Here is an 11,204-nt window from a genome sequence, read left to right as displayed (position 1 = left end):
AACAAGGCCTCACACCGAACATGCATTTTCTAAGCAAAAATGTCACCTCCTCTTTACACTCATAAAATTTTTAGTTCTCTCAGGGCAGTGACTTCTGACCTTTTCCCCCAGAGATTTCTGACTTTTTCCAGCCCAGTCCAACACCAGGACCTCCACATTGTGCTGATTTCTAATGTTCTCTGTTCTTAAAGTGAGGTGTGGCTGGCAAAATGAAAAGCCTGGATATTTCTCAAAAAGAGTTGGAACAGAGTGACAGATGTAGTTTAATTTGGATAAATACATAGCTATCGTCTTTCCGTAAAATAAACAAAGTCAGAACTGACATAATTAAAAGTAGAGAGACCTGGGGGTTCAGGTACATAATTCTTTGAAATTTGTGTCACAAGTAGACAGAGTGGTTACAAAAGGTGTTTGGGACACTTCCCTTCATCATTCAGATCTTTGAGTACAGGAGTTGGGATGTCATATTGAGGTTGTATAGGACATTGGTGAGGCCTCTTCTGGAATACTGTGTCCAGCCTGGTCACCCGGTTACAGGAAGGATATTAGTAAACAGGAGAGGGTTCAAAACAGATTTACCAAGATGTTTTGATGGATAGGCTGGGACCCTTTTCACTGGAGCGTAGGAGGCTGAGGGGTGAACCATATAAAGGTTTATAAAATCAGGAAGGTCATAGCTATGGTGAATGGCGGGTGTCTTTTCCCTAGGGTGGGGGATTTCTAAGCTGGGGACATATTTTTAAAGCGAGAAGAGAAAAATTTAAAACAAATATGACAGGGAACTCTTTTTTTTTAAACACACAGTGTGGTTTGTGTGTGAAATGAACTTCCTGAGGAAGTGGTGGATGCAGGTACAGTTATAAGATCGGACGGATACATGAATAGGAAAGGTTTGGAGGGAAGGAGGTCAGGAGCAGCCAGATGGGGCAAGTTGAGTTCGAGATTATGGTCGGCATGGACTGGTTGGACCGAAGGGCCTGTTTCCATGCTGTGGTGACTCTATGTGGCATTCAGGGAGTCCAGGTGTGTTCACGCTTTGAGCGCAGCGGGTAGAGTATGTTGCTGGAAAGACTCGATGGTATTATTGGCACAGGTTCGCTGCCGGGGAGAGAGCTGGTTGTGAATGCACAGAGTTCTGGCGTGGCAGCTAATCACCAGATTTGAAGATGTCAGGCTGGCGCGGGGCGCGGGGGAATATATTTTCCCTTGAACTCAGATTTACAACACGTGTCCCTAGAATGAGGTTCTGCAATGAGTGGAATGGTCCAGTGATGTCTGGCTTCTGGCTGTAAGATTTTGAGGGGGGGTCTCGACAGAGGGAACACAGGGTGGGAGTTGGGGGGGGGGCAGGTGGTTCGGAGCCTCAGGATAAGGTGAGATGAGGAGATGCTCAGACAAGGGTGGGCAGTCGGGCAGAATTCTCTCCGAACTCCCCCAAACCCCCACGACCCCAAGGGGGGGGGGGGGGGGGGGCGGAGGGTGCTGCTGTTGGTTGGTGTCGCTATTATTCAGCGCCGGTACAGGGTGCGTCTTGGGGGGAGGGGGGGGAGCATCAAGCACTGGCAGGAAAGAACGCAAATGGCCAGCAGACGGGTGGGACGAACGGTCTCCCCGCCTGCCCTCACACCAAGGTGCTGCCCGCCTCACCCAGGAGGGAGGACCGGGTCCTGGCGGACGGCATGGAGTCCTCGGCCAGGGCGTTCTCCAGGATGCGGGGCAGCGAACGCCCGACGCCTCGCTGGAAGTCGCGGCCCATGTAGGCGTAGAGCAAGGGGTTGACGCAGCTGTTGAAGGCGGCCAGGCCCGAGGCGAGCGGGATGCTCAGCGACAGGGCCAGCGGCAGGGGCTGCCCCGCCGGCTGCAGCAGCTCGGCGAGCAGCAGGGCGTGGTAGGGCAACCAGCAGACCAGGAAGGCGGCCACCATGGCGGCCAAGAGGCGAAAGGGCTTCCGGCCTCCGGGCCGAGTGACCAGGCGGTGGCGCCGTAGCCGGAGGCAGAGGGTGACGTAGCTGGCGCCGATGACGACGGAGGGGAAGACGATGCCCCCGAGGACGCGCGCCAGCGACAGCGAGCGGAAGCGCGAGGCCTCCAGGGCGTCGAGGGCGGCGGCCTGGTCGTCGCCCTCCGCCGCCTCGAGGGCAGCCTGCTCCTCGGCGGCGCTGGCGAAGAGGGTGAGGCAGACGGTGCAGTTGCCCTCCTCGACGGTGTCACGGTACACGAAGCTGGGGGCGCTGAAGGCGACGGACGCCAGCCAGACGGCGGCGCTGACGGCGGAGGCCAGGCGCGGGCCCCTCCGGTTGCGGGACCAGGCCGGGAACAGCACCACGGAGCAGCGGTCGACGCTGATGGCGGCCAGCATGAGGACGCTGGCGAACATGGTCAGCACGGACAGGCCGCTGGTCAGCTGGCACATGAGGCGGCCGAAGGGCCAGTGGGTGCCCAGGGCCGCGTAGGCGGCGCTGAAACGGCAGCAGCAGGGCGAACGGGAAGTCAGCCAGCGCCAGGCTCAGGTACCACACCTTGTTGACGGACCACTTCATCCTGAACACGGTCACCCAGATGACCAGGCCGTTGCCCAGCACCCCCAGGGCAAAGGTCACGGAGAAGATGACCGCGGTGACGGCGCCCGCCGCTCTCGAGACGCCTTTGGCCCAACTCGGGTCCACCGGGCCTCCGCTGCCATTGGCCGGCACGTTGCCATGTGACTGCATTTCCCCGCCCCAGAGGCGGAGCCTGACATGAAGGACACGGGGGGTGGGGGGAGACAAAGTTACAACATGTTATTCCCAGACTGTTAGGCCACGGAGGTCCTACCCAGCCCCACCCCCAACCTCTGTAACCCCACCCCCCAACCTCTGTAACCCCACCCCCCAACCTCTGTAACCCCACCCCCCAATCTCTGTAACCCCACCCCCCAACCCTCTGTAACCCCACCCCCCAACCTCTGTAACCCCACCCCCCAACCCTCTGTAACCTCACCCCCCAACCTCTGTAACCCCACCCCCCAATCTCTGTAACCTCACCCCCCAACCTCTGTAACCCCACCCCCCAATCTCTGTAACCCCACCCCCCAACCCTCTGTAACCCCACCCCCCAACCTCTGTAACCCCACCCCCCAACCTCTGTAACCCCACCCCCCAATCTCTGTAACCCCACCCCCCAACCCTCTGTAACCCCACCCCCCAACCTCTGTAACCCCACCCCCCAACCCTCTGTAACCTCACCCCCCAACCTCTGTAACCCCACCCCCCAATCTCTGTAACCTCACCCCCCAACCTCTGTAACCCCACCCCCCAACCCTCTGTAACCCCACCCCCCAACCTCTGTAACCTCACCCCCCCAACCTCTGTAACCCCACCCCCCAACCCTCTGTAACCCCACCCCCCAATCTCTGTAACCTCACCCCCCCAACCTCTGTAACCCCACCCCCCAACCCTCTGTAACCCCACCCCCCACCCCCCCAACCCTCTGTAACCTCACCCCCCAACCTCTGTAACCCCACCCCCCAATCTCTAACCTCACCCCCCCAACCTCTGTAACCCCACCCCCCAACCCTCTTTAACCCCACCCCCCAACCCTCTGTAACCTCACCCCCCAACCTCTGTAACCCCACCCCCCAACCCTCTGTAACCCCACCCCCCAACCTCTGTAACCTCACCCCCAACCTCTAACCTCACCCTCATCCCCCACCTCTGTAATCTCTCCCCCCAACCACTGTACCCTCACTCCCACACACCCCCCATCTCTGTAACCTCAGCCCGCCACCCCTCTAACCTCACCCCCACACCCCTCTAATCTCACCCCCACACCCCTCTAACCTCACCCCACCCCTCCACCTCTGTAACCCCACCCCCCCACCTCTGTAAACTCACCCCCCCACCTCTGTAACCTCACCCCCCCCACCCTCTGTAACCTCATCCCCCCACCCACCTCTGTAACCTCACCCCCACACCCCCAACTTCTGTAACCTCACCCCCACCACCTCTGTAACCTCACCCAGCCCCCACCCCTACCTCACCCAGCCCCCACACCCAACCCCACCTCCCCCAGCACCTACTCCTACACCCAACCCCACCCTAACCTCTGTAACCTCATCCAGCCCCCACACCCCCACCCCCACAACCCTGTAACCTCACACCCACACCTCTAACCTCCGCCCACCACCAACCCCACCCCTGTCACCTCCCCCAAACCCCACCTCTGTAACCTCACCCAGCCCCCATGCCCTCCAACCTCTGTAACCTTCCCCCACCCCCACCAGCACCTACTCCTACCCTCAACCTCTGTAACCTGACCCCACCCCCACCCCTGTCACCTCCCCCAGCCCCCACCTCTGTAACCTCACCCAGCCCCCACACCCCCAACTGCTGTAACCTCCCCCCATCCCTCTCTCCCCTCCCCATGTCTGTCTCCTTCTGTTCCTCTCTCTATACCCCTTTCTCTCTGCACTCCCTCTCCCTCCCTTCTTATCTCTTTCTGTCTGTCTTGCTCTTAGTTCTCTTCCTTACCCTTCATTCTCCCCCCCCCACCCTCTGTCCGCACCTCCCAGACGCTGTCTCCTCCCGCCCGCCCCCCTTCCCGCCCCGCGCCCCCTTCCCGCCCCGCGCCCCCTTCCCCCGGCGCCCCCCTTCCCCCCCGCGCCCCCCCTTCCCCCGCGCCCCCCCTTCCCCCCGTGCCCCCGTGATCCCCCCCGCGCCCTCTTTCCCCCCCGCGCCCTCTTTCCCCCCCGCGCCCTCTTTCCCCCCCGCGCCCTCTTTCCCCCCCGCGCCCCCTTCCCCCCGCGCCCCCTTCCCCCCGCGCCCCCTTCCCCCTGCGCCCCCCCTTCCCCCCACGCCCCCCCTTCCCCCTCCGCGCCCCCTTCCCCCTCCGCGCCCCCCTTCCCTTTTCCGCGCCCCCCCTCCACGCCCCCTCTTCCCCCTGCGCCCCCCATTCCCCCCCGCGCCCCCCTTCCCCCCCCCCCCCCCGGCCCCCGTTTCTCCCCCCCCCCCCCCCGGCCCCCGTTTCTCCCCCCCCCCCCCCCCGGCCCCCCTTTCTCCCCCCCCGGCCCCCCTTTCTCCCCCCCCCCGACCCGCCTCTCTCTCTCTCTTTTTCTCTCCGTCTCTCTCTTTCTCTCTGCTTTCCCTGTCCCTCATTCCCCCTCCCCTCCCTCTCACTCTCTCTCCCCCTTCTCTCTCAGTCTCTCGCTGCCTCCTTGTCCCTCTCTCTCTCCCCTCCCTCCAAGCACTTTGATCTTGTTGTTGGCCACGTTTTTATTATTTTCTCAGAGGCTGAGGACTAGACCAGATTCTGTCAATTCACTCTTGATCTCCGAAGGGATTTGCCGTATCGTGCTGTTTCCTGCGTTAAGGACAGTGTAATGAGCAGGAAGATTTTAACCTGATGTTTATAGAAAATGTCATGATCTCTGTTATAATTTGAATGTATGAAGCCAGCAGTAAAACTGACACAATCTTATCAACAGTTTCTGAGCTGTGTCTGTGGTTAGTTGTGTTAAAATCACTAAATCCTGCAACAGAATTTAACCAGTTCTTAAAATGTTTACAGAGTAATGAATTTCAAAAAGGAACTCGGAGGGTCAGCGCAGAGCGCGCACCGCGCTGTCGGAGGGTCAGCGCAGAGGGCGTGCCGCGCTGTCGGAGGGTCAGCAATGAAAGTCCCATTCTGGAGCAGAAGCAGGACGTTCTGCCCCTCAAATCTGCTTCCCTATTTAATTACATCATGCTCGATCTGTTTGTGTTTCAAATTCCTCATCCTCATCCGTCTTTGATTTCCATGCCCAATAAGAATCTATCAACCACTGTATTCAAAATATTCACTGGCCCCACTTCCACTGCCTCCTGAGACAGAGAGTCCCAAAGTCACACAATCCTCTGAGAGAAAACGAAACCTCCCCATCTCTGTCCGTAAGGAGCTACCCCCTAATTTTAACACCGAGCCTCCATGTTCTGGACTCACCCACAAAGGGGAAACACCCTTTCCCCATTCACCTGGACAAAGTGCTCAGCATTGTGTACACTTCAATCAGGTCACCCCTCATTGTTACGACCTCCAGTGAAAACATACCCAGTCTGTCCAACCTTTCCTCATAATGTAACCCACTCACTTCAACTTTGTGAACCGTCTCGGAACTGTCTGTAATATGCTTACATCGGTCCTGAAATAACGAAACACGTATTGCACACAGTATTGGCGATGTGCTCTCACCAAACCCCTGTAGAACTGAAAGATCCTTAACTTTATGTTCAAATCTGCTTGTTATAAAGGACCGTTTCCCATGACCCTCCATTATTCTGTGCCGTCTTTGCACACCGGACCCAGGGACTCAACCACCCAGATTCCACCACCCACCCCCCCGTGTCCCACAGCACCCCTGGTGCCCCAGATCTGATTGCACCGCATATCCCTCTGCAACTGCGGTTCCCCCTGCACCCCCGGATCCCTCTGTGCCCCATAATCCTGTAGTCGTCCTCTGCTGTTTACATTCTTCTTGTTAAAGTGTGTAATTTCTCTCCTTACCATATGATACCCCATCTGTTAGATGTTTGCACGCTCACTCACTCTCTCTGTGTCATGCAGCAGTCTCTCACTCTCCACCATTACCTCCCTCTGAAACCCTGTTTGAGCGATTCCCACATTCTCCCCCATCCCCCACTCTCTGGGGGAAGATGCTTCTCCTGAATTCTCCATTGGATTTACTAGGGACGTTGTCTATTGATTTCTCTTCATTCTGGTCTCTCCCTCCCCTGACATGTGGAAACATCTCTCTACATCCCCCGATCAAAAACCCTTTTGTCTGCCTGAGTGTTCAGAGTCATAGAATCCCTTTAGGAGTGGAAACAGGCCCTTTGGCCCAACAAGTCCACACCAACCCCCAGAGCAACCCACCCAGACCCATCCACCTAACCTACACATCCCTGAACTCTATGGGCCATTTTAGCATGGTCAATCCACCCAGCCTGCATATCTTTGGACTGAGGGGGGAAACCCATGCAGACCCGGAGAGAATGTGCAAACTCCACACAGACAGTTGCCCAAGGGTGGGATTGAACCCAGGCGCCCTGGCGCTGTGAGGCTGCAGTGCTAATCACTGAGCCACCGTGCCACCCTTATGGAGATGTACACCACGGAAACAGACCCTTCGGTCCAACTCATCAATGCCGACCAGATATACTAAATTAATCCAGTTCCATTTGCCAGCATTTGGCCCAAATCCCTCTAAACCCTTCCTATTCGGGTCCCCATCCAGATGCCTTTTAAATGCTGTAACTGTACCAGCCTCCACCACTTCTTCTGGCATCTCGTTCCATACACGCACCACCCTCTGTGTGGAAAAGTTGTTCCTCATGTTTCCTTTAAATCTTTCCCATCTCACCTTGACTCGATGCCCCTCTAGTTTTGGACACCTCCACTATGGGGAAAAGACCGTCTATTTACCCTCTCCATGCCCCTCATGATTTTGTAAACCTCTATAAGGTCACCCCTCAGCCTCCGGCACTCCAGGGAAAATAGCCCCAGCCTATTCAGCCTCTCCCTGTAGCTCAAACCCTCCAACCCTGGCAACATCCTTGTAAATCTTTTCCGAACCCTTTCAAGTTTCACAACATCCTTCCTGTAGCAGGGAGACCAGGATTGCACGCAGTATTCTAAAAGTGGCCCTAACCAATGTTCTGTACAGCTGCAACATGACCCTCCCAACTCCCTATACTCAATGCATTGACCAATAAAGGCAAGCGTACCGAACACCACCTTCACTATTCTATCTACCTGTGACTCCACTTACAAGGAACTATGAACCTGCGCCCCCCCACCAAGGTCTCTTTGTTCAGCAACACTCCCCAGGACCTTACCCCTAAGTGTATAAGTCCTGCCCTGATTTGCCTTTCCAAAATGCAGCACTTTGCAGTTACCTAAATTAAACTCCATCTGCCGCTCCTCGGCCCATCTGAGCAAGATCCCATTGATCTCTGAGGTAATCTCTGTCACTATCCGTTCCACCTCCAATTTTGGTGTCATCTGCAAACCTACTAACCATAACCTCCACATCCAAATCATTTTTATCAATGACTATAAGCAGTGGGCCCAGCACCGATCCTAGTGGCACACTGCTGGTCACAGGCCTCCAGTCTGAAAACCAAGCTTCCACCGCTACCCTCTGCCGTCTCCATTCAAGCTAAATTTGCATCCAAATGGCTTGCTCTCATTACGAGAGATCCTATCCCTCAGGATTCCCTTCAACTTGCCCACCACAGCTGTCTTGCTCACGGGTCTATAGTGCCCTGGTTTTTCCTTACCACCTTTCCTAAACAGTGGCACCACGTCAGCCAACCTCCAGTGTTCCGGCACCTCACCTGTGACTATCGATGATACAAATATCTCAGCAATGGGCCCAGCAAGCATTTCCCGAGCTTTCCATAGAGTTCTGGGGTACACCTGATCAGGTCCCAGGGATTTATTCACCTCTCTGTGTTTTAAGACATTCAGCACCTCTTCCTCTGTAATATGTAAGTATTTATTTTTCCTAGTTCTGTGTCTTCCATATCCTTCTCCACAGTAAACACTAATGCAAAATACTCGTTTTGTATCTCGCCCATCTCCTGTGGTTCAACACACAGGCCGCCTTGCTGATCTTTAAGGGACCCTACTGTCTCCCTAGTTACCCTTTGGTCCTTAATGTATTTGTAGAATCCTTTTGCATTTCCCTAACTCTATTTGCCAAAGCTACCTCATGTCCCCTTTTTGCCTCCCGATTTCCCTCTTAAGTGTATGCTTACTACTTTTTACTCCTCTAGGGATTCACTCGATCTCTGCTGTCTATGCCTGACTTATGCTTCGTTTTATTTCTTGCGCAATACCTCAATTTCTCTAGTTGTCTAGCATCTGTCTCCAAACTCTCATTATCTCATTTTTGAAGGCTTACCATTTTCCCTTTACTTGCAAACATCAACTTTCGAAAGTTCTTGCTTAATACCGTCAAAATTGGCCTTCCTCCAATTTAGGACTTTAACTTCTAGATCCAGTCTATCTTTTTCCGTCACTATTTTAAAACTAGTAGAATTATGGTCTCCGATCCCAAAGTGCTCCCCCACTGACTCCATCTCCTGCCCTGCCTTATTTCCCAAGAGCAGGTCACATCCCGCACTTTCTCTCGTCGGTACGTCCACAAAATTTTTTTGTACACACTTGGCAAATTCCTCACCATCAAATCCCTTAACATTACTGGCAGCCCCAGTCTGTGTTTGGAAAGTTAAAATCCTCTACCACAACCACCTGATTATTCTTAAAGATAACTGAGATCTCCTTAAAAATTTGTTTCTCAATTTCCTGTCATCTCTTGGAGGGGTCTGTAGTCCAATCCCAATGACATCATTACCCCTTTCTTATGTTTCAGTTCCACCCAAATACCTTCCCTGGACGTGTTCCCAGGAATATCCTCGCTGAGTACAGCTGTAATGTTATCCCTAATCAAAAAAACCACTCTCCCTCCTTTCTTGCCCCACCCCCCTTTTTCTACCCTTCTTAAGGAACATTCAGCTGCCAGTCCTGCCCATCCCTGAGCCATGCCTATTTAGGCTATGATATCCTAGTCCCGTGTTCCTAACCATGCCCTGAGTTCATCTGCCTTACCTGTTAGGCTTCTTGCATTAAAATAAATGCAGTTTAATTTATCAGTCCTACCTGATTTGTCCTTACCTGCCCTGACTGTTTGACTTGCTCCTTTCTCCAGCTGTGCCAGCCTCAGACTGGCAACCCCCAACCTCAAACAGTAATAATATCCAATAATAACAAATTGTTTAAATACCTGCTTTCTGGAGGCCAAGTTAAACGATTTGAAGAGAGTTGAATTTCTTCGTGTGATTTGCCGCTTTTTGCTATGACATTTGAGATTTCAAGCACTGTAATCCAATTTTTGGGTGAGAACTTGTGTTATCAGCTTGCATGAAAACCTCTGTGCATAAATTTCCGTTGCGAATTTGATGTATTAGCATTGGCAGATCCTGGGTCGAACTGTAAAGCCAACCACAGGAAGTGTTATTTTTAGACTGCATTTGGGGTTGCGTTGTCACACCAAAATGTCCCGTAACCTATTGGCCTGCTCTGCCTTAGAAGGCATGGAACCAAACGGTCTCCATATCAAACCCTCATCAGAAATACAGAGGTCTCTGGTTGGCGTTCGTTCACGGGATCTGAGCTTTACCAAGTATTTGATGCTTGGCCTTAATTGCTCCTCGGAGAACGTAGCTCTTGACCTGCCATAATCATGTCTTAGAAAGAGTTTCTAGACACTTTGATAGGGCAGTAATACTGTAATGCTGGGGACCACTAGAGATGGATCATCCACTCGGCACTTCTGGCTGAAGATTCCTGCAAATGCTTCAGCTTTATCTTTTGCACCGATGTGCTGGGCTCTTCCATCATTCGGAATGGGGATATTTGTGCAGCCTCCCTCCCCCTCCAGTGAATTATTTAAGTGTTCACCACCATCCACAATAGGACATGACAAGGTCACAGAGTTTAGATCTGATCCATTGGTTGTGGGATCACTTAACTCTGTCTATCAGTTGCAGCTTTTGCTGTTTGGGTGTGGAAGTAGTCATGTTTGGTGGCTTCACCAGGTTGACACCTCACCTTAAGGTATGCCTAGTGGTGCTCCTGGCATGCTGTCCTGCGCTCTTAAATGATCTTTAAAACACGTTTGCAACTCTATGCACAGTTCCCATCTCCGTATCCCCAACTTAGAGAAAACTCGGATCACCGTGCACAGTTCCAGTCTCCACATCCCTCAGTTAGGCCCACGCTCGGAGCACCGTGCACAGTTCCAGTCTCCGTATCCTTCAGTTAGACCCACACTCGGAGCACAGTGCACAGTCCCGGTCTCCATATCCCTCAGTTAGACCCACGCTCGGAGCACCGTGCACAGTCCCGGTCTCTATATACCTCAGTTAGACCCACACTCAGAGCACTGTGCACAGTTCCAGTCTCTGTATCCCTCAGTTAGTCCCACACTCGGAGCACCGTGCACAGTTCCAGTCTCCATGTCCCTCAGTTAGTCCCACACTCAGAGCACCGTGCACAGTTCCAGTCTCCATGTCCCTCAGTTAGTCCCACACTCGGAGCACCGTGCACAGTTCCAGTCTCCGTATCCTTCAGTTAGACCCACACTCGGAGCACAGTGCACAGTCCCAGTCTCCGTATCCCTCAGTTAG

The 11,204-nt window shown here is 54.0% G+C and overlaps 1 protein-coding gene across 1 annotated transcript in view; it reads right to left on the bottom strand.

Moving 5' to 3' along the window:
• Positions 1 to 235: 235 nt before the first annotated feature.
• Positions 236 to 11,204, bottom strand: part of fpr1 (formyl peptide receptor 1) — an 88,303-nt gene continuing 77,334 nt past the window's right edge. Inside the window, 3 exon segments of the mRNA XM_059641235.1 lie at positions 236 to 2,464; positions 2,466 to 2,733; positions 9,800 to 10,005. Of these exon segments, the coding sequence (XP_059497218.1) occupies positions 1,622 to 2,464; positions 2,466 to 2,711 (1,089 nt within the window). The 5' untranslated portion in view covers positions 2,712 to 2,733; positions 9,800 to 10,005 and the 3' untranslated portion in view covers positions 236 to 1,621.

Source organism: Stegostoma tigrinum, chromosome 41, assembly GCF_030684315.1.
Source record: "Stegostoma tigrinum isolate sSteTig4 chromosome 41, sSteTig4.hap1, whole genome shotgun sequence".
Taxonomy (NCBI): Eukaryota; Metazoa; Chordata; class Chondrichthyes; order Orectolobiformes; family Stegostomatidae; genus Stegostoma; species Stegostoma tigrinum.
Note: the sequence above shows the minus strand (reverse complement) of the source record. Positions and strands in the feature narration are given on the sequence as shown.